Source organism: Neocloeon triangulifer, unplaced genomic scaffold (genome assembly GCF_031216515.1).
Source record: "Neocloeon triangulifer isolate White Clay Creek 2 clone unplaced genomic scaffold, ASM3121651v1 ptg000012l, whole genome shotgun sequence".
Lineage (NCBI taxonomy): Eukaryota > Metazoa > Arthropoda > Insecta > Ephemeroptera > Baetidae > Neocloeon > Neocloeon triangulifer.
In genome coordinates, this window is record NW_026775554.1 from 4,877,983 (window position 1) to 4,900,132 (window position 22,150).

Here is a 22,150-nt window from a genome sequence, read left to right on the forward strand (position 1 = left end):
TCCAATCAATATTTCATGCACAAATCAATCCCCGGCCGAATTAAACAGTACCCCCTGCTGTGTGCTCCTCCGCCACCACCATCACAATTCATCGCAAAAAAAAAATTAGAGTAGGATTTTCAAAATAGAAAATTAAAGAAATTCAATGTTAGATCGATTTACTGTTTTTATTCTTTATACATCTTACAGAAAGAGAGCTTTTCGTTTGGACGACTTTGAGTATTTACAAAAATTCCGAGGAGCCCGAGACAGTGTTTAATTTTTTTTTTACATTTTATCAAGTTTTTTTGTCAGATTTGTGACATCAAAACACACGACAATTTTTAATCGGAAAAAAATTAATTTTTGATGTCGCGTCTCGCACCCGCACATATGATTTCAATTATTTTTTCGTTTTAATTATACTCTGCTTCATAAAAGAGGAAAGTTAGTAGTGTAAAAAGTAATCAACGGCGGCTGGCTGATTGTCCTCCCGGCGAGCAAGTCAGTTTTCATTCAGAGAGTGGGTGAGTGGAAAACGACACTACAACGATGATTCCTTTATTTACAAACGTGTCTGAGTCGAAGCCAAGTATAGAAAAGACAGAGGGTGCAACTGTCTGAGATCACATCACCTTGTCCGCGACCTTGCCGAATCTTTATCGGGGGCGAAATTACATTATTTAATAATAGTAAGGAGGAAACATTGTAATATTTAATAACGCGCCTAGGCAAACAATGGAAAAACTTTTGATTCGTAAAGGACAACAACATCTTTGATTAGGATGGGAGGGAGGCAAAAATTAGCTGACCAGACCAATTGCGATTCCCATGGTGCGCAAATAAAAGTTTTGAGTAATATGATCTGTTGAGTGCCAAAATTCAATTTCATTTTGACAGGATTACTCTAAAAAATGTATTGCAACATCTAAGAATTTCAACCTGATAAAAATGGCAATTATTTTACTTACAGCGGAAAAAAAACTAAGTATTTGTAATTTGCACAAATTTCCAAGCTATTTGCAGCGTTTCGTCCGGTCAAAGGTCAGTTAATTTTCAAATAAAAGCAAACTTTTTACCTTACTTCAACAGAACGGCTTTAAGGCATATTTTCTCCAATATGAATCTTAAATTAGAAAAGTATTAAAATACAGCGAATTCCAAAACAGGTTTTGATTATTTTCTTTCAAAAAATTGCTTAAAACGTTTAAGAAGAAAATCTGCGAGTATGTCACCGGCCTGCACATATATACTTTGGAGGGCTTTCCTCGATTTTACCCTGTTTGTGGCTCGTGGGGGCTGCAGACTTTGGCGCGGAGGGCTCGGGTGGTTGGGGGTCGCGGGGGTCACATGGGGAAGACGCGGCGCACGAGCAGGTACTCGGAGAACTGCTGGCCCTCGACGCCGCCGCCGTTGCTGGCGGCGATCTTGAAGCCGGCGTTGAGCAGCCGCGTGATCGCCTGCATCGAGTTGATCTTGCAGTAGCCGTTCAGCGGGAAGCGGATCACGTGGCGCGCGTCGTGGTTCCACGCGACGCTCGAACGCGCGTCCATCAGTGCCTGCGCCGTCTCGGGGAACGACTCGTCGATCACCGCCCGCTCGCCCGAAAGCATGATGCGTTCGCCCAGGTCGGGACTCACGTGCAGCGCCACGCACTCGTACGCGGCGCCGCCGCCGTCGTCCTCATCGGCCGAGCGCCGCCCGCCGCATCCGTCGTGCCGCGAAGCACCGACGCGTCGCGACGACGCACTCGCGCGATGACCGCCGCCCAAACTTGATGATGACTGCTGCCTCTCGCGCTTCAGTTCCTCCAGCTGACGCACCATTTCTGCAACAAATAAATTTGGATATCATTAGCTTGAAACAGCCATGAAAAGTATTGAAAGAATAATGGGCGCTATTCTCTGGACTTCGTCAGTATAAAAATTATCCCAGTATTATTATACATTTTGTACTTGCCAACTTTATTAAAATTCTTATTTGCCAATTTTTTTTCAAATTTGAAAGAAGTCTTCTAAATCAGATGGCTTAATCATTCGGTTAAACGAAGCCCTTTCAAAATCGTACATATTCCAATCCGTTTTTTTCTTGCCAACTTTTTTGATTAGTTCATTTTTCAAAATGGCAACTTCACCTTGAAAGAATAATAATATTGAGCCATTTGAGCCTGTAGCAGGAAAAGCTCCAAACGAGTGGTTTTGCGTCGGCCAAGTGCCGCGGGCGTCGTCGGGCAAAGCGCGTTCGGCCGGGGGCGCCGCGCGTTATTTATTGTTATTGCCAGGGTCCGCCCTTGCATTGCACGGCGGCTGACGTCAGCGCCCCAGGTGCGAGAAAGAATATCTTTTTGTGAAACTCAAAACGCACTCGCAGCAACAAAAAAACTGAGTTATATGTAATTGACAAAAGAAAAAACTGCTCACTCACGTGGGATTTCGAAGTAGCGCGCCTCCTCGAGCAGCAGTTCGAGGTCGTCAAAGTTGTCCTGCAAAAGCAGCTTCGAGTTGCGCATGAAGTTGAGGATGTGTCGGAACATGGCACCGTCCCGGTCGATGAAGTAGTGCTGCTTCAGACTGTCCAGCACGATCGGAATGCTGCCGTTGAAGAGTTTCGCCAGCCGAGACTCAGGGTACCTGGATGAACAGAAAAGGGTGCCAAATTTTAGTCCAAAAATCGCTCAGCAAAATAATTAATAATATTTTACCATTTAATTTTTAACTTTTATAACAAATTTTTGATTAAATGTAATTCAAAATGCAAAATGTTTAGAAGTTAAATATTTAACAATTTTTCCTTGTACAACGAAATTTTCCATTTCAAAAATCAAAATGTTTTGACTCTTTTAGTAAAAACGAAATGATTTATATAATTTAGATAAGACAGATGAGTAAGTAATGAGTGTTGTATAAAGATGGACATGAAAGATTATCGATCAGTAATGCTTAGTTGAGCCGGTCCATTTCAACACGATAGGCTCCTCTCTCCTCATTGTGTTTTCCCACGAAATTAATGCTTTCATTCCCTTCGGCGAGCGATCTTGATGGCCACGGCCTGTGCTATACCGATCGCTCAGCTGCACCCACGCAGAGCCATTTGAAGGCAGGTGGGCGGCCGTCCCGACGGCTGAGCCGCGGGCCTAAATCAGCGCCGAACACAATTTCACCTCTGCTTTGATTTGCTTTAGGCGCTGACCAAATTCTTTTCATTCCTGCTTGAGCCATGAGGGCACGAGAGGCGGAAAGGGACGTGCGGTCCTGTTAATTTTTTTTTTATTTGGCGAAACTTAAAAACAAATTATTCTCTGATAGAGCAGTTTTCCTCTTATGAAAAATTAGGAGAATTAAATCATGGAATAAATATTAAATAAAGAAGGCATCGTTTCTTATTGTTTTATTAAAAGAAAGATTTTAACTGATTTTAACCAAATGAAAAAATAAATTTGAGAAACTAAATAATTTCATGGATATAAAAATTTGGAAAATTTGCTGATTAGCTAATTTTTTTTTAGAACAATTAAAAATGAAAGAACATATGAGAAATGTTAATGCATAAAAAAACTAATATCATTACATTCGAAAAACCAGTTGAAATATGAAGAAATATTTCATAGATTGAACGATAAAATTCTGCATACTACTTTGCAAAGAAAGCAAAAAAAAAAAAAAAAAAAAATAGTGCTATCACCTGCCTTGAAAAATGTCAAGATCGCACGATTTTTCCATCTCAAAACATTTATATATGCATTTCCTTATGTTTATCCGATTAGAATTAAATAATGACTCGTTTGTTGAGCTCATGAAGTGTATTGCGTCTCTTTATGCTGCGTTTCTTCTTGATGGTCTCGCTCGGGCGGAACGCGCGGCATCCGAAGGGCCGCGGGCGCCTCTCTCTCTCTCTCTCGTCGGCGCTGATTGCACTCTCGCTCGGTTCCCATTCCCATGAAGGCGCACGGCACGACGGCCCCGGCGGCCGTGGCCGCCTGCGGCCCCTCGCATGCCACGAGAGAACGAGCCGACGCGCCGCAGGCCCCTTTTTCTTATGCGCGCACTCGCGTCCTTTCTCAAGGGAAACGAGCGACGGAAAATATATATTAAGCAGGACGCCGAGTGTGTGTTTAGGAATTCCATCAGGTTTGTGCGATTAGATAATTAATTCAACGTTTGCCATCTTTCCCCTTTGTTCTATTGAACTCAATAAAGCGAAAAGGCTATAAAAATTGAAACTAAGAGTTAAAAAAATTTGCAAGAAGTTGTAAAAATGATGTGCCGAGTGAGGAAGGAATACAAAAAAACGGGACCTCTGCTTTTAAAATTTGCCAAAATTCACTTGGTTAATGCAGCGTCAATCCTATTCATCCTATCTTGGATAATCATTTCCATAGAAAAATCTAAATATCTACTCTTGAATGAAATACTTCCTGTTCTGTATTGCTTTGGACGCTTGATATACTTCTAATTAATAATTATTGCTTTTTCATTTGTAAAAGGTTTAAAAATTAGACTTGTATAAAAAATAATAACGGTTTTTTTAGTTAATAAAATATTTTTCATTTAATTTATTTTTTAATTCAACATTTCATGCGCTGACAAATAATTATTATGATACCTTTTACCTATTTTAGATTGAAATTTTGTGTTATATAATTATCAACTATCATAATTATAATAAAAAAATGACAATCTCATTTCCTGAATATAATTTTAAGCTAGGTTTCTCAAACTCAATTAGAATATCCATAATTATGCGAGAACAAAACCTAATTTATTTTTACTTGGCCAATGAGAATGGTACAAGTGCGAGTTTTTCAAGAATAAAATACAAAAATCTTCTGCCTTCTGCTCATAACAAGGATGTTTTCAGATGTGGTTTTGGTACAAATAAAGAAAAAATGTAGTTAATTGTGCACTATACTTTTTACTGTTTCTATAGCAAGTTTCACTTCGAAAAATTTCGGTAAATCTGCAGTGAACCAGAGACAAAAGATAACGTGTCGTGTAACACATAAAAATAGCGGGGTATTGGTAAATCTTTTAAAACTTTAGTTTTATCAAAGGATTTTTTTAATACTCAACAGAGCAGGCCCTAATATCTCATGTTGGGAACAGACATAAACAAATATTGATTTTACTGTGGCTATGTGTCATATATGAGTGTGATGAGCAAATTTAATTATTAATTTTTTAAGTTCATGCCAAAACGAAGTCTTTCAGTTTGTCTTTATTATTCCGAGATTAATTAACCCCAATGACCAATGATAAAGATTAAAAATATTCTATTGAAATCTATGTTTTGGAATGAAAACATGATTTATTATTTGATTAATTTAAGTGTTTCCAAAAATAAAATCTCCGAGCTCTGCACAAAAACCTGCTAAAAATTAAAAAGGAGAAGCAGAAAAAAATAGTTAAAATTGGTTAAAATTCCATTGACAAACTTTCAAGCAAATTTTGATTGCCAAGAGGATTTATTTAAAATTGGCCGTATATGATTGCTCCATATAATAGTTTTATTTCTTTTTTTCCTCATTTGTTATTCAAATTGATTTATTGCTGTTTATGGTCGCTATTATTATTATAGTAATGTGTAAACACAACACACTGCTGGTCTGAGGAATTTGCAGATTCGCACAGATCGCGGTTTGGCAAATTTGTCGCCACTTCTTCCCACGCGCGCGTAAATTCTTGGTTTTTGGCCGGCGGCCGCGCGGAGGGTCGCGGAGGAATGCGCGTGTGGCCGCAGGCCGCCGATTCCCAGCATGCGGCGACGGTGCGAGGCCGTGACCCCGCGCGCCCACCGCGAGACCGACCGACCCGGAGAGTCGAGCGGCCCCGGGGGCGCCGCAAACGATTCGCGCGCGCGAGCGAGCGCGGCCGCGATTTGACGAGAGCAAAATCTCGCATTGGGCCCAAGCATGGGAAAGACCCGCCGGCGCCAAGCACGATTTCCGCTGACAAGTCCTTGCCACGCTTTAGGCGAAAAATTTGAATTATTTCCCCCGAAGAAAACGCGATTATTCAAACAACTTTTAAATATAATCACTATAATTTTTGTAAATAAAATATATAATCACAGGGATGGAAATCTTATCATGTATTTAGAATGAACAATCAAGCAAATTCGGAAGATCGAGGAATATTTTTTGCACTCATAAAACGAAGATTTATAAAAGACGATTAAAAAATACTTTCCATTCATTTATTCTCTCACAATGTCTCACAACAAGTTATACAAATGAAATATTCACATTGGGAGAGAATTGGCAGCCAGCTCTGGTAAAAATGAATTCATTATAAAATAAATTGAAATAATGGATTGAATTGATTTTAGCTTATTTAACCTCTCAGAGGTTAACGGAATCAGGAATCAGCAAAATAAAAATGTTAAAAATTGCAAATCTCCCAAAAACATTGTGCATAAATTTAATATTGCAAAACTTCATATTAATTTAAACTTTAAAAAATCTGTATTTTCACAACAATAATAATTGATTGCACTCACTTGGTCAGTGTCTCAAGGGAGGAGGTGTAAATGGTGCCGCCGACGTCTATGTGCACCGGCGCCGTGTACCGCGACGCCGCGGCCACACACGGGATGCCCGTGATTTTGTGGTTGTAGTTGATGGCGCCCGTGGAGCCGCCGCCGGGCGGCGTCGGCGACGACGAATTGGACATAGTTGGCGACGTCGCTGGCGAGATGCTCGGAGACAGCAGCCTGCAACCGAAAATGACATGACAAGTGTAAATATTTGCAAACTACGCGCACCGCGCGGCCACGAGATCAAAGTGTGCTGATTTTAATTGGCGCGGGACACAAAAGGATTCGATCGGTGAAAGGCCTTTTGTTCTATTTTTGATTAGGATTTCATTTTTTAATTCGAGTGCAATTATTCGAGCGCTTTGTGCGTGCGGCGGCCGAGCCAGTTAGGCCAGCGTTTTAATTAGCGCGCGGCCTTTGATCCGACGGGGCAATATCGGTGCGCGCTTTGTCCTCGTCAAACAGCGCACCAAACAATAACCGCGCGCCGACCCACCGACCGACCAACCGGCAACAACAATAAATTAGCCAAACATGCTCGGCTGCATTTATTTGTCATCAGAGCGGCTCTCTGGGCTGCCGAAACCACTCGGGATTAATTTGCTGCACCCCCAGCCTCCCCCTGCCCTCTATTGTTGGCTCAACAATATCGCGGCAAACCGCGAATCCCTTTGACCGACTAGATTCGTTTATTCTGCTGGCCGATTTCGCCAAATTCTCTTCAAATCCGATTTGTCGTTCGCAGTTTAGTGATAGGAAAATGGACAATATAAAAATTCTCTCTTTTGTAAAGCAAGCGACTGTATTTGTATTTTATATCATTTATGAATGATGTTTGAGGGCAGAGATCCTGCTGGGGATTATATATCAATAAACAGCATTGAACTTAATATTTTTTTACTGACCTCATTTTGATCTGGGCGCTGGGGTACATGCTGTTTCGAGAAGTCCGTTTGGCCTCTTTGTGGTCGTGCGCCTCGGCCGACAGCTCCTCACATTTTCCCGCGCTTCTGTAAATAAGAAATTGAACATTTTCATCTTAAAAAATATCTATTAAAAATGTAATTCGTAACTTTGATTGATAACACCAGAAAATTTAGTGTTAATTTTTAGAAGCAGTTGAGGTATAGATTTAAAAATTTATCCCTTGGCTATTACAAAATCTCTCTATATCCTTCCATCCGTCCCAAATTTCCATTTCTCCTTCTCCCCTTCCCTGTTTCAATCACAGACTATACTACAGTTTTATGTGGTTTAAGTTTATGAATTAATTTTATTTAATTTCAACACCTTTCTTCCCCTCTCCTCTATCTTTCTTTAAAGATAATCTCCTCTCCTCTTATTTGTATTAACAATTGCATTTAATTTTTTAAACAATTGGATTTCCGCAATATTTATGTTTTTTTTTTTGCAATTTGCATTCAATTTCCTCGCGATTCATGTGAAGCATTGATGTAGAAGAATTGCGTTTTCGGCACAGGTCGAAACTGTAGCGTGCTGTGCTATTATTTATTTTGCGTCCACCCGAATTTCGGGGCGCGCACCTTGAGACGCGCGCGCTGTTTTGCTTCGTTTCTCTCTGTCGGTGTGTGCTGCTGTGCGATAATATTTGCCTTTCATCTGGCGCAACCCCTCGCCCGGTTCGCTCGGCAGCGAAAACAAAGAAAGCAAAACATTAATTAATCAAATTAGCGTCGCGGCCGAGCGGTGAATAAAAACGCGCGGGGTGAAAAAGCGAGCTGATGATTTCGCCGAGCTCGTCAATATTAACGGCCTCATTAAGCTGCACTCGCGCGCGCTGTAATTGAGTTTGCCCGCGCGCGCATCAGATATTCAATTACCTCCAGAGCAAACCAACATCTTCGGGAAAAAGTTTCGGCCGAGATGAAAATATGAGTAATTATATATTAGACGGCGGCGCGCGGCCAGGTGCTCACTCGCGGCACGAGAGCACCTTTTTTACCTCAACGTTCCGCTTTTTCACGGTGCGGCAGGTGAATGAGAGTTGCAGGTTGAATGGCGAGTAAGAAAAATGCCGGGCAGCTGCCGCGATAATTTAATTCGTCCGACACGCTCCCGTCTCGGATCTGCAGAAAAAATCTGCGCACGCCAAGCTAGCACCTGCCCATGTCCAGTGGAAAACTTTATTTTTTCACTTTATTACTTTTAATTTCATCGTCGGCCCCCATATTAACAGCTATTTTGCGGCTTTCAAGCAAGTATGAGCTAATTTTTTTATGGAACGTGTTTTCTAACCTCCGCTTTTTACAACAGAAAATAAAAATCAGTAATTTTTATTTTCATTTATCGACGTTTATTAGCCAAATTTTTTATTAATATTTAATTCACTTGTAGACGAAAAATCCAAAAAATCAATTTTAACAAAAAATTGTAATAAATCTTACGTAATAAATACGTAAGTGACTTGTGTTTAAGATTTTCATCGATTTATTTTCAGTTTTTGCGTTTTTGCTATTGTGGCACAAACACAAATTTTAATCAAGCGATTTCATTAATACATAAATTCATGACGTGTCTCTATATAATTATTAATTTGTAAAAACAAGATCTGCTGGGTGAATTTCTCTCTTAAATTTTTATTGACTTGATTTAAATATCAAAATTTAGGCCCAGAATATAATTTCATTTCTTAACTAAATTTGAATTCTTATTAGTAAATTAGGCGTCGTTTTGGGCAAAAACCGCCCGTTCAAGTCTCCTCCGCCTTGCTCAAGACTTTCCTGCGGCCGCGTCTCGAAGCAGTTGAAAGGCGAGGCGATTTCGATTCGGTGGCGACTGGCGAGCGAAGGAGCGCGCGCGCGATAATCGCCGGCAATAAATCTCGGCTCGTGCGTTCTCCGTTTGATGCCTCTTTTTCTCGACTCATTCGCGAAACGGCAGCAACAACCAGTTTTGCGCGCTGCCGTGTAATTAAGGCGTTTGATTGGCACCGACTTGGTTTGCTCACTGCAAATATTTGCCTCGATGTGGAATCAACACATCGATCATTGCACGTCGTCAACCAAATAAACGCAATACAGAGCGATATAGAAGTTTTTGATATGTTTATAAAAATATGAGAGTATAGATTGATTATTCAGATAACTCTTGTTTGTCCGTTGAGAATAAATATTGATGAAAAAATTAAAGTTTAATTTGAAATATTTTCAATTCAATTGTAATGCTGAGAATAACGGTGGATGTTGATTGAAAAACGATTTAATTTTTAATATTGTCGCAAGCCATTGGCGTTCAATAATCACATATACATACATTGTTAATATGAATTTTACTTAAAAATTATTTTATTGTGAATTGCAATTTCTTAGGTTTGAATGAAAATAGCATGACATTTTGATGTTCAAAAACAAAGTTACTTTTAGATTTTTTGGGTTATTTTTGGGTATTAATTTTGCCTAATTTACTGAATTATATAGAATAAGGGAATTCTATCAAATATAAAAATTAAAGGTAAAAGAGAGCATTATGGTAGGGAGTAAATAAGGTATAATAAACCACAAAAATTTTAATCAAATTCAAGTATCTCTTAAATAAGTAGTTTGCAATAACGCTAAATTCCAGAATAATTTTGACCGTATATATCAGCAATTACGTGCCATTTTTAGCGCTTATGGAAATAAACCCAATTTTGACACATAATAATATATCGTAATATATCAAGAAAAATTTAAAGAGATACTGAATTTAAAAGCACATATATATTGATTTACTGATGTAATAGTTAATTAATTAATTAATTAATTAACTGAATATTTATATTAATAATGTTAAATATGCTAGTAAATACTAAAAAAAAGAAATCAAAGATATAACTAATTCTCATTTATACCCATCTGCTTTTTTGGCTACAGCTACTAAAATTTATTATATTATTTGTTCTACTTTTTTAAGTGCTATCATTCAGCAGCTCCTTTTTTGCAGCAATTAATATTGCTGCTGAATAATAAGTAACTTTTTTGCTACTAATTGATATAGAATTTCAGTTGAAAATCTTAAGTATATTGTTGATCATTTAATTTCCCTTTGAATGTATAAAACAATACAGAAAAATCCAGATAAAAATTTTAATTACTGTCAGTGAGATTGTTATCAATGCAGATGGAAATTGCTGATTGCAGCTAGGTTTAAATTTTCCCAGCATGTGCGATAGGTTTCATAGAGCAAAAATAAAAGGCAGACCTCGTGGCTCCGATGCTTGCGCACCCACGTTATCTGATAGCCTGCAGTGTTACAGAGTGAGACCCCGGGTTTCAGCAGAACCTATATAGCGGAGTCAGTTGCCCGTCCTGCTAAAGCCCCAAAAAATAACATTACTCATTTGAATAATTAATTACCGAACAAGATAATTTTACTTCAACAAATAAACAAAAATTGATCTGTGATATAGCTTTCGAATTTTACTTTTCCATTCCAATCGTTTTTGGAGCAATAAAGAGTTCGCATGTATATGAGAGTCGAATTGAGCCGAATGGACTGCCGGTTATTTTCTTGTGGCCGAGATCAAAAGGACGTATGTGTGTGGTGCTTGGGTCAGCCGGCTGATTTGCTTTCGGTTCGGCCGGGCCCGGGGCGGACGCTTCGCCTCGTTCGGCCGAGCAACTACTTTGGCTAAATTATTCAGCACAACGAGGCCGGGGGCGGTTTCTGCTGGCTCCGGCCGCCGCCGCCGTGGCCGGGGGCGGCGCGCGCGCGCGTTTTAATTATGAAGCGGCGTAATGCAGATAGATGTACACCACGGCCGGAGAGAGAGAGAGAGAAGCAAGCAAGCAAGGGTTGCGAGCCGCTTCTTGCCGCGGGCGCAATATCCAACTTGCTCCTCCGCCGCTCGGCGCGCAAAGATACAGCCAGATACGGGGCCCCCGCGGGCGCAATCTGCTCATTTTCTTTGGCTGCAGCCGGCGGCGCGACCGCAGCATCCTCATCATCAAAGTTTAAAAAAGCAGCAGCCGCCGAGAGCGAAACGAGCGAGAGCTGAGCGAAGAGAGAGAGAAGCAGCACCGGAATAAAGAAACGCCCGCGGCCCGAAAGCACCACCGACCGACGCCGGAGAGACCAACCGACCCACCCGGCAAAAAACTCACACTTCTGCTTTTTACGCAAAAATATTTTTCTTCCTTCGCGACAAAAAGAAAGAAAGAATGAGGCGAAACTAAAAAGCGTCAGCAAGGTAGAAACTAATCCCTTATTATATTCTTCTAAAATAAATAATTTTATCTTCTATCTGTATTGAATTTTTATTCTTTTTATCCGGTGGAACAAAAATTTTGGGAAATTTATCTTTGAAACAAATCTTAAGATTTTTAGCCATAGTTTTAATTTGATCATTGCAAAAATCAATGGAAACAGATAATAAATAATTAAAGGCAAAATTAAACCTTAAATTTAAAATTCTATAAGATTTTACACCCCTGATGTTATTCAGAAAATGAAATTAAACAATCTGTATATGGTCCACCAATTTGGTAAATTTTCTTCCTAAAACTGATTTAGGGCGTTAAAACTAAACAAAAGAACGAAGAAGATTGCAAAACCCGTTGTTATTTTTATAATAAAATTTGTGAAATTAATTATTTAAAAACATGAATTAGAATAAAAATGGTAAAGTTTTCATTTTTCTTATCTTTTATGCAGGTAGCTTAAAGTTTTTCGTTATTTAAAGTTGCATGACTCAATTATAAATCACCTCATTTAAGCATTCATTAAAAACTAGATGTTGCCATCAACCCTAACGAGCATATCAACACCTCCAGCTTTTTGTCTAGGAGTGGTGTCAGTCAGGTCAGGGTATGAAGGTGCCTTTTGGGCAGACGTGCGCGAGGACAGACGTGGACAGACGGGCGAGTGTCTCTCGTCTGGTGGCGTCGCTGCTGACGCCGAAGCGTTTTCGAGCTGCCCCGGGGCGAATCAAGGTGCGACCGAGGAGCGTCGTGGGCTCGTTGCGTCATGAATTCCCCGTGGGCCTTTGTTTTCCGAAGGCGTGTGCTCCGTTCGGGAGGGTGGAGTGCGCACCTTGATTCCCATGCAAGCGACCGAAAGAGAGAATTCGCTCTCGAGACGCCCGAGGCCACCGAGGCGGGCGGACATTCGTCGGGACCGAACGACGAGCGACCCTCGCGGCCTTTTATTCTCCTCGCCTTCCCACACAGATATTACACATATATAGGCAGCAAAGCAGCCACAAAACCGACGCGCACCAGACACAACCGAAAATATAAATGTCAGTAATAATTCATATTGCAATAAATTATTAATTTGTTTGAAAAATTTTACTTAAAAAAATACTTTCTTCCCTTTAGTTCCTTCAACAGTCCAAATGGTGCTGCAGTAAAACAAATAATTTGGACGGACTTGAAAAATTCAAGATAGATTATTATAATATATATTTATATGCAAATTGTTTCCCGCATTAATTTCAAAAGTAACATTTATGTCATTTATTATTCAAATTCAGCAGTTTACGAAAATTGAAAAGCAGTTTCTTTTATTTAAAGTGTGACTTTTGCTCAAAACCAATTTTTATTAAATTCTTATTAAACTAAATTTAATTAAATTTCTTCTCAAACATTAAACTATGAGTTAAATGCTTGGTCTTTTTTCGGCTCTGCATAATAAATAAGAGTAACAATTTTTCATTTTTTTTCCTTTGCAATAATTTGCTTTCAAAAGTTTGTCCATTTTGAAATCTTTTGAATTTTAATCCTTCTCCAAAAACCTGAAATAAACAATCAGAGAGATGCCTTTAGGCGTCAAATTATTTCTTTTTCATGAAATTTTAAATAAAATTTTCAAATTTGTTTCGGTGCTTCGGAAACCTTTGGAGGCAAATAATTATTTTTTTGTTATAAGAGTAATCAAACCACAATTTGCAATAATTAAACGTCAGAGGCAAATGTGGTATGCTTCGGGGTACGATTTGCGGAGCGCAAAAACGGATCGATGGACGGTGTGCGGACTGCGGCGTAGCCGGCGGCGCGGGCGGGAGGCTGCCCGCTGACCATATATGAGGCCGGCCGGCCGGCCCGCCCGACGCTCGGTCGCCCCTCGAGGTCACCAACTGTGCCGTGTGTCTCCATCCATTGTCGTTGGTGGCCGCGGGCGCTCGCTCAGGCAGGAGTGGCTCATGGTGGTATTTTTTTCTCTCTCCCGCTCGCCGCCGCCGCTGCGAACGAACCGAACCGGCCGTTTGCTCGCGGCTATGCGACATTCTTGGACCAGTGTGTGGGCCCTAATAGAGGCCTCCGAGGTAAAACCGACCAGCGACCGAACCAATCTGGAATTTTCAATTGCCGACTTGGCCTCTGTTCGGCTCCGGCGGTGTCGGCCCGAAGCTCCGACGACCCAGTCGGGACAAAATTTTTAGTTTCATTAAATTGGGTTCGAAATCAGGCAACTATTGCATGAACTCATCCAAATAAATGAAAAAAAAAAATAAAGGTACAAACAAGAGAGAAGTAAACATTCATATTGCTCAAAACATTGCTTTTTCACAGAAGTGCTTTATAAAAATTAAAATTTTCATTTAAACACAGATTTGATGGTAGTGCACTCCGGACTCTATATAATATAGTATTGCACTTGAAAACATGGACTAAAATTTCTCATTTGTGCCTGTCTGCTATTTTCAGAATTTCTCATTTTGTATACAAGGGTGATAAATTTTGGTTCATCATTGTAAATATATACCAGATTTAATGATTTTGCAGTACTTGCAATTTGTTAATTTGCGCGACTGTTAAATTACAGTAAACGATGTCACAGTAATCAAAATGAGGCAGAATCAGGCTTTTAAAAAGTCTAATTTGGATTTTTTCCGGAGTTACATGTCTTAACTTTTCAAAGTGCCATAAACATTTTGCGATATTCAAGACACTTGCGCATTCCAAGAGTAGTTTCTATCAAACATGACTCCCGAGATTTTTCACTTCTTGCGCAAAATTTAGCTCAACATCTTTAAAGTTCAACTTTTCACTTCACATCGCAGACATTTTAGCATTATTAAGATCTGAGCAGACATTTTTATCCCAGGGGGAATTTTTTTTTAATTTTAAAAATCGTTTCTGGAAAAATAGAATGTATTTTTGTTTTCAGAGGAAAAAGCTGCAAATTTTTTGAGAGCCCGAAGGAACGCCTGGCAGGGTCGGTTAGGCTGCGTGAAATATTATTATTGTTGTTGTTGTGCGCGAGCGATGGAGCGGGCTAGCGAGCGAGCGGGATGGCCCGCGGCGCCTGTTGACTCGCTCGCTCAAAAGCGCACGGTGGGATCGAGCGCGATATGCTGCTCTCGCCGCGCGGCGTGACTGCGACTCGTCTCGTAATTGCGGCGCGATCGCCTTTTCAGGCCCATGGGAATATACGTTTGGTCCGCAGGCCCGATCAATTTCACAAGGTATATCATGGAAAAATCATGCATTTCGCCAGATAAAATAAATGCACTTTGAATTATTTATAAATTTTTGGTTCGGTCACTCTTTGCCGGTCTCTTGTTAATTAGCATTGGAAGTATTTAAATGCGAATTCTTTCCGCGACTGTTCACCGCCTTGGGAAGAATGGCGGTATCAATTACTTTATTATGTGGAACGCGAAAAGTGGAAATTCCTGCGGCATTCCCCACGCTCAAGCATCAAGATCGTAAAACTTCAATTTCGTACATCACGGCACGAGCTAGTAGACAAATTTTGTTTTAAAGAAATTAGAATTTTTTTTCCATTTTTATGATGATGAAATTTTAAAGTTTCAAAATTTTCAAAAATTAATATTTTTAATTACTGATTAAAAAAATATTAAGGAATGAAGAAATTTTTGAATATGTGCAGAAATAAAATATTTCGAGCGATGGAAACTAAAATAATGATCCCAATTGACTTTCTCAGGCCATGATTTTGAGACGTCTGCAAAAGTCTCTCATTTCCTTTCACTGTCCTTAATTTTCAGCATGTCATCAGTTTTTTGCCAAAGTAGAAAGATTTATGGCCAGTACTTTATTATTGTTGTTTATTTGTTCAAATTGTTCTTAACATCACATTGTTTATACAATTTTATTTTTTTTTATAGAATGTAATTGAGAATTTATTTGTGCTTTTTTAGCTAAACCGTATAGGAATGTTCATTGTTAATAAAATATATGACAATCTAATTAACTATTCTTCCACACAAAAGATCTTAGATGTTATTACTGCACGCAAAAATTTGGCATCTTTATCTAAAATACCATAAATATCACCACATATCAAAATAATAATTGATTGAAATGACTGATGAGTTAACTACCACAAAAAAATCCATATAGATTTATATAATTCTTTAGAAAATTAGGTTATCATTTTTCAAAAATAACAAATTTCCCCTTTTTAATTGCAAATTGTATTCAAATGTATCACTAAACCAATTTTTTAGTAAAAAATAAAATGTTATAAAAACATTTGTACAATTTTTTAAATTTTTATCGCAGTGAAATAAGCTTAACAAACAATATTCAAATTCATCATTGGTGCTGTACAGAAAAAATTAACTAATTTTAAGAGCAATTAGATGAAAAGTTAAATTTCTATAAATACATTGCACAAAAGTGAAAAAACCGGATTTCAATCAGATAATAAATTTCTTTTTAAAGGTTACATTTTTTTATTATTTAATATATGTAGCAACAATAATTTAAAAAAGGATCTAAATTGAAATTTAATTTATAAACAGAGAAAGGCTTGTCATTCAGCAAAATTTTAATCTTCTCATAATATCAGTTCTAGATAAGAATAGTCTTTTTCAAAACAGCAGATTCTCAACTCCCTTTTAGTTTTTGCCTTTTGCATTATGTTATGCTTTTATAAAAGCAGCACTGAAAATGTGGATTTATTCCTGCAAGTGTAACATTTACGTACTCAGCAAGGGAGTTTTCGTGTCGAGTTTTCCGCCGGGCCGCTTTGTTGCTGCGAATTAGCCCGGCTGGGCAGCGGCGTGTTTCAATTTCGCCTGCGCCCACCCAGCACATACACTAACATACACGCACGCACAGAGAGAGAGAGAGAGAGAGAGAGAGAGAGAAAGGGCAGTTGATCAAATATTCGCCCGGCGGCGCTCGCTCGGCGAAACAACCCTTTGCCGCGGCGCCACACAATAAAAGAGCGCAAAGTCGCGGCGGAATTAACATGGGCAGCAGCCAGAGGTACGCAGTATATGTATGGCCGGCCGTGTTTGCGCTCCGGCATTGTTTCGCGCTACCTCAAGGCTGCACACCGGCGAAACAACGGCGAACAACGCGCGCGCGACGGACCGACGGGGGCGCGCAAATAAAGAGCTGACCCGAAGAATAAAGAAGGCAAACAAAGCGGCTAATTCAAACAGCAACACGCAAAGGCCCTCGAGAGCGGAGCGCAATCGGCCCCACCTGCCCAGCAATAATGCAACAAGCACCCTTTGTATTAATGCCCCTTGACCAACCCTTCAAAAACTGAAGAAAAATACAAATCTCAGGAAAATATGAAAATCTTCAGTCAATTTTATTACTCTGACGTGAAATTGTAAAAAAAGGCCGAAGCATGAAGAAATCAATTCTTCAAAATTCAGTTACTAGGTAACGAGTTAAAATATTATTTACTATATTTAGATGTTTCATTGAGCCTCAACTCAGAAAATTATAAAAAATATCGCGTTTGGGGTGAAACTGCCTGGTTAGCCAGAAATAAATTTATATAGAACTATTCAAAAGAGTGCAGTCCTATTTGTCCTGGCAAGTCAAACATTTTATTTTCAAAAAACTTGTGTGCTTCGAGCAATAGATGATGATTTCGTCATTAAGGATTGCCAGGATACGAAGGAATAAAGTTTTTTAAACCTCTGTAAAGAGTCGTGAAAAAATATTTAGTCCCATCTGTCCTGGCAGGTCAAACATTTTATTTTCAAAAACTCGTCATGTGCTTCGAGCAATAGATGATTATTTTGTCATTAACGACTCCAGAAGTTTAGTTTTTTTTTTAACCAGGTCGCCTATATTGAATCAATTTATTTTGTGAATAATTTTTGCAACAATGAAGCCTATTATAACTCCTTAGTGCAAAATCTTCCAATCAACAGGGCAGCTAGAGAATGGAAGAAGTAACTCTTATATTGGCAAAACCATCGGAAAATACCAACGCCTTGAAAAACACGTTGCATTTAGTGAGTTCTATCAAGAGAGGTTGAGTTTAAGGTCAATTTTTGACACCCCTATAAACTGCATTCTGGGACCAAATTTTATAAAAAAATATTTGCCATTGGTGCTCCTATATGATTGATTGATTTATAAATTTCAATTAAATTATTGAAGTTTGTAGCTCAATTTACCTGTCAGAAACATCAATTTTAACAACAAAATGAGGATGTGATCTTAAAAAATTAACCCAGTTTTTAAAAATAAATATACTTGATATGCACATGAGGGAAATCATTTGATTGGTTTTAATAAGTTAAAAAATTTATTTTGCGCTGAAATTGACATTCATGAAATATAAAATTTCAATTTTTGACAAATTTGTTTCTATTATTTTTTCCCATTGGTTTTACTTTTTGATTGGAGTTGGAAAACAAAAAGAAGAAATTGCCTTTGGGGTTTGTGTGTTTGTCGCGGTTGAATAGAGCGATTTTTGTGTGCAACGCGCGTTTTCGTCTCATCGCCCTCGCAATCAGCACTCGTCTCGCGTCCGCCGTTTAAAATCACGCAGCGCGAGAGGGAAAATAAAAGGGCTAAAAGGGCCAGCGGCTGACGAGGCTACTTTTCCACTCGTCACGCCCAGACTCGCACACAACACATATATTTATTTATGCAGCAGCGTCGGGGCGCATATTTCGCGCACAGGCGAAAATAAGGCGCCGCGGGTTTTTCGTAATAAGTCGTCAGCGGCAGGGTTGCTCGTGGCCACCTTGGCGCGAGACCATTTATCAAAAGGCAGAGAGAGCGAATAAAAATCAAAACAATAAACGCCGAGTGACGTTTTGCGACGCCGTCGGCCACGCTGCACATCACAAGCCTCTCTTTCTTTTCTCTCCAAACGAAAACCGCAACAACACTCGTCGCTTTTGTTTTCCCTCCGACACACGGCGCCGATTGGCCCCGGGTCAAATGTGCAAATTCAGAAAATTTCAACAAAAAGTCAAAAATGCAGAGAATAGTATACCGCCCAGAGAGCACCTCCGCCAAGGTTTTTGCAAATTTATATTTACGTGAAAAAGCCACCAAAAAGGTCACATCCTTCAGGCTCCTTTTTTGCTAATAGAAGCTTTATAATTAATTACAAAATAGGTACATACAGAATAAGAAGATTTTGATTTTTAAAAACTCTAAAGCAAGTTTTTTTCTTGCAAGGAATTACTAACAAAATTAATTACAACAATCTCAATATCAACCACAGCATTACTCGCAATAATTTTTTTTAATGACATAATTGATCTTTCTCATATGGTTGCTGTTAAATCTTGCAAACTTTTAATGCATATGGGTTCAATTGTTGCTTAATTGTTTTAGAATTGTGCTTTCGCTGCATTCCAATCCATATGGCCAACTTTATTTTCATGGAAAAAAACTTAATTCAGTGTTGCTTTTTTGTGAGCACACCAATTTTAAACCAATACATTTTTAAATCGAACATGAAACGACGAAATTTAAACTCAGGTTTTATGAGACAAAAATTTTCAAGCACCTTTCACTTATCTCAAGTATATATTTGGGGCAAAAGAGCAAATTTCTCAAGGGCTCTTTTCCAGCTTTTGCCACAGAATTTGGTAAGAGATTGTGGAGAGGGCGAGTGCAGCAGTTGGTGAGATGAAAGTCGCGGCCGCGCGTGTGTTTGCTCAAAAATGTAATTTGACGAGCGTATTATTTGCTCAGGCGGCGGCCGTTTGTTTTGCACAGATTAAAACGCAGCCGGGCGCGCCGTGTTTTTAATTTGCGCCCAATTTCACGCCCGCCTACCCTTAAGCTCGGTTCGCAGGAACGAAAAAGTGTGCGCGTCCCTGTGCCCCCAAGAGAAGAGAGGACGAAACGGGATCGAGAGCAGAGGATTGAGGAATTCGCCTGGGGCACGCACAAGAACGCGACGATGGCCGGCCAGCATCGCCAGAGGGATGAAAACGAAAAATAAGGGACCCCGGCGCCGTTTCCATTGTGAATGTGCCTCAGGGCAGGAGGGGAAAGAAAAAAATACATTTATGAGAAGGAAGCAACGGACACTAGCAGCTAAAAAGGACAAGGTCGAGTTAAAATTTATGAATTTATACAGAAATATGGATTGTTTACATAGTGGAAAAAAAAATGAATAAATAAAAGAACTATGGCAATTCAAAACAAGTAAGGCATTTTTATTTGGCACTTTACGATAACTTTTCAATAACTTGATTACTTAATATCAGCTTGCCTTTCTCGTTTAATTAATTTTTTTATGAGACAAATTAGAAAAGGAAAAAATTCCTAAAAAGTTTATTGTTAATGTTCGTTGAGTTTTGAATTACGGATAAGAAAAAAATGATTTAAGTAAAGAGTAAAAACGAGATAAGTGAACTTATTGCTTTGAGAGCTGATTAAACTGATATTGGGTTCAGTTGGCGCGTGTACGCAAAAACATGTCATGTGAAAGTCTTTTATAATATTAAGTTCTTTAATTAAATGACGTTTGAAGTTTTGACGTTTGAAAAATCGATTTGCATCCATCTATATTTTAATCCAGTCAAAATAGATAAACACAAAAAAGTGAATTTATTTTATTTTAATTCGTGAGATTTAAGTGAATTTATCCGATTTTTGGTGCAATAAAAATCGGAATTTTTATTTGCTCCTCGTTTGGGCCGCGTTTTTCTTTCTCTCTCCGATTCTAGACTGCCTGCATTACGCGCTCACGCTCGTGAGGAATTAAAGAGGCTTGAAAGGCGCGTGCCGCTCGTCGTGCTCACGATTCTCGGTCCGACCCACAAATCGCGGCCAACGAAACCCATTAATCGCGCGTGTGAACTACTCCTCTCCGTTCAAAAACAAAAAAAAAATATCCTGGAAAAATTAATTTATAAAATCTGTTCAGAAATCCACACTTTTTAATTGCACGCCTGATATGAAATGGTGTTCGATCGGTGACGGCTGGCGCGCGGAGAGAATATGGAAAATAAATAAGAAGAAATGCAATCAGCATGGAAATAATTCGCCGGCGGCGGCTCAATTTGGAAAATACCTGCGCGCAGGCGAACGGGCGGGCGGGCGGACTGGGAGTTCGGAGTGGGCGCCTCGGGGCGCACGCCGCTCGCCCGCCCGATAAATTTGATAGAGAGCAAAAACGGCCGCGGGGCGAGCGCACACAATATTAAAAGAAAATTACAATGGCAGAGCTGCGGAGCAGAAAGAAAAGAGACTCGTTCGTTCGTTCGCTCGCTTGCTAGAGAGAACTCTCTGCTCTGCGAGCTTGGCCCGCGGCACCGAACCTCCGACGCTCCCAACCCGTTCCACTTCGGCAAAATTATACTTTTCGCTTTCGGCGCCAAACGCCGAACAAACGAACACGATCCAATCTGCATTGCAAACCGACCACATTTCGAAACTTATGAAGAGAAAAAAATAAATAAATCGAACGAAAAACTTTCAATAATGATCTGAATTTTATAACGCTTGCCTCATTTCCAATTAGTTAAAACAAAAATACATCCACCCGGAAAAAGAAGTGAAATTTTGCTGGAAAAAACTTGGCTTGCTTTGACAGAATTCAAATACTCGTTTCTCAAATGCTCGCCTGCTGTAAATATCAACAGGTTTTTTCTCGATTCTGCAACACCGACAGTCTACTCAAGTCCTACGCAAACTCACTTTTGTAAAAAAAAAATATTTGATATTGCGAGTGCCACACATGAGATTATTATTTTATTTATGACTAATTTTTTGTTATTAATTACAAGCATTATTTTATTTCCATATTTTTGTGACAATTGTATTTTCCGACTCACCTTTTGTGGTACTCCAGCTTTACGGCTTCAATCGTGGCGGCGCCGAGCGGGCGATGCTGGTGCGTGGCGTCGACGCGGCGCCACGTGGTTCGGAGCCGGGGCTGCCGAAAGGACGTTTGTGTGGGTCGAGTCGCGCACTACGCTTGCCGTTCGTTCGTTCCCTTGCTCGCTTCGCTGTTCTCGCTGCCGCGCACTCCGAGTGTCTATCTCGCGGTGGTAGACTCGCGGGGCACGCGAGCCTCTTCGACTCCCCGCCGAACTCCCCGCCCGCCAACGAGAGCAGGCCACGGAGGGGAGGCCTCGGGCTATCATCCAGCATCCATCCATCCCGATCCGTCGCACATGGCGCAAAGACACTAAATCCTAATCGCCTCGGGCTCTTGCATTTCCAAAACAAGACTCCCAAGAAATTCTAAATTGAGCTTCATCTTTGGAAGAGGCCAGAGAAAAATTTGCATTGCAATATTTTGTCCCTATTTTTAAATTGCAATTTTATTTTTAACCTACATTAATTTTCTTGCTACGTGCTTTTTTTTCTCAAAACAAAAAATATTATTTTGAAAAGACGGTCAGTTGACCAAATGACAATAAAAATAGATAGAAACCAAATAAAAAAATAATTTTTATCTTTAAAATAGAACATAAAAAGATTTTAAACATATGACATTA

General features: G+C 39.6%; 1 protein-coding gene across 1 annotated transcript; it reads right to left on the minus strand.

Annotated features, from left to right (window-relative positions):
- Positions 1-141: 141 nt before the first annotated feature.
- LOC132197887 (BTB/POZ domain-containing protein Tiwaz) lies at positions 142-21,680 on the minus strand. The gene is made up of 5 exons (XM_059621478.1): positions 21,482-21,680; positions 7,416-7,520; positions 6,475-6,687; positions 2,404-2,609; positions 142-1,807 (listed from the first exon to the last, which is right to left on the minus strand). Exons 2-5 carry the CDS (start codon positions 7,442-7,444, stop codon positions 1,326-1,328), a joined length of 930 nt encoding a protein of 309 aa, XP_059477461.1. The 5' UTR covers positions 7,445-7,520; positions 21,482-21,680; the 3' UTR covers positions 142-1,325.
- Between the last annotated feature and the right edge of the window lie 470 nt (positions 21,681-22,150).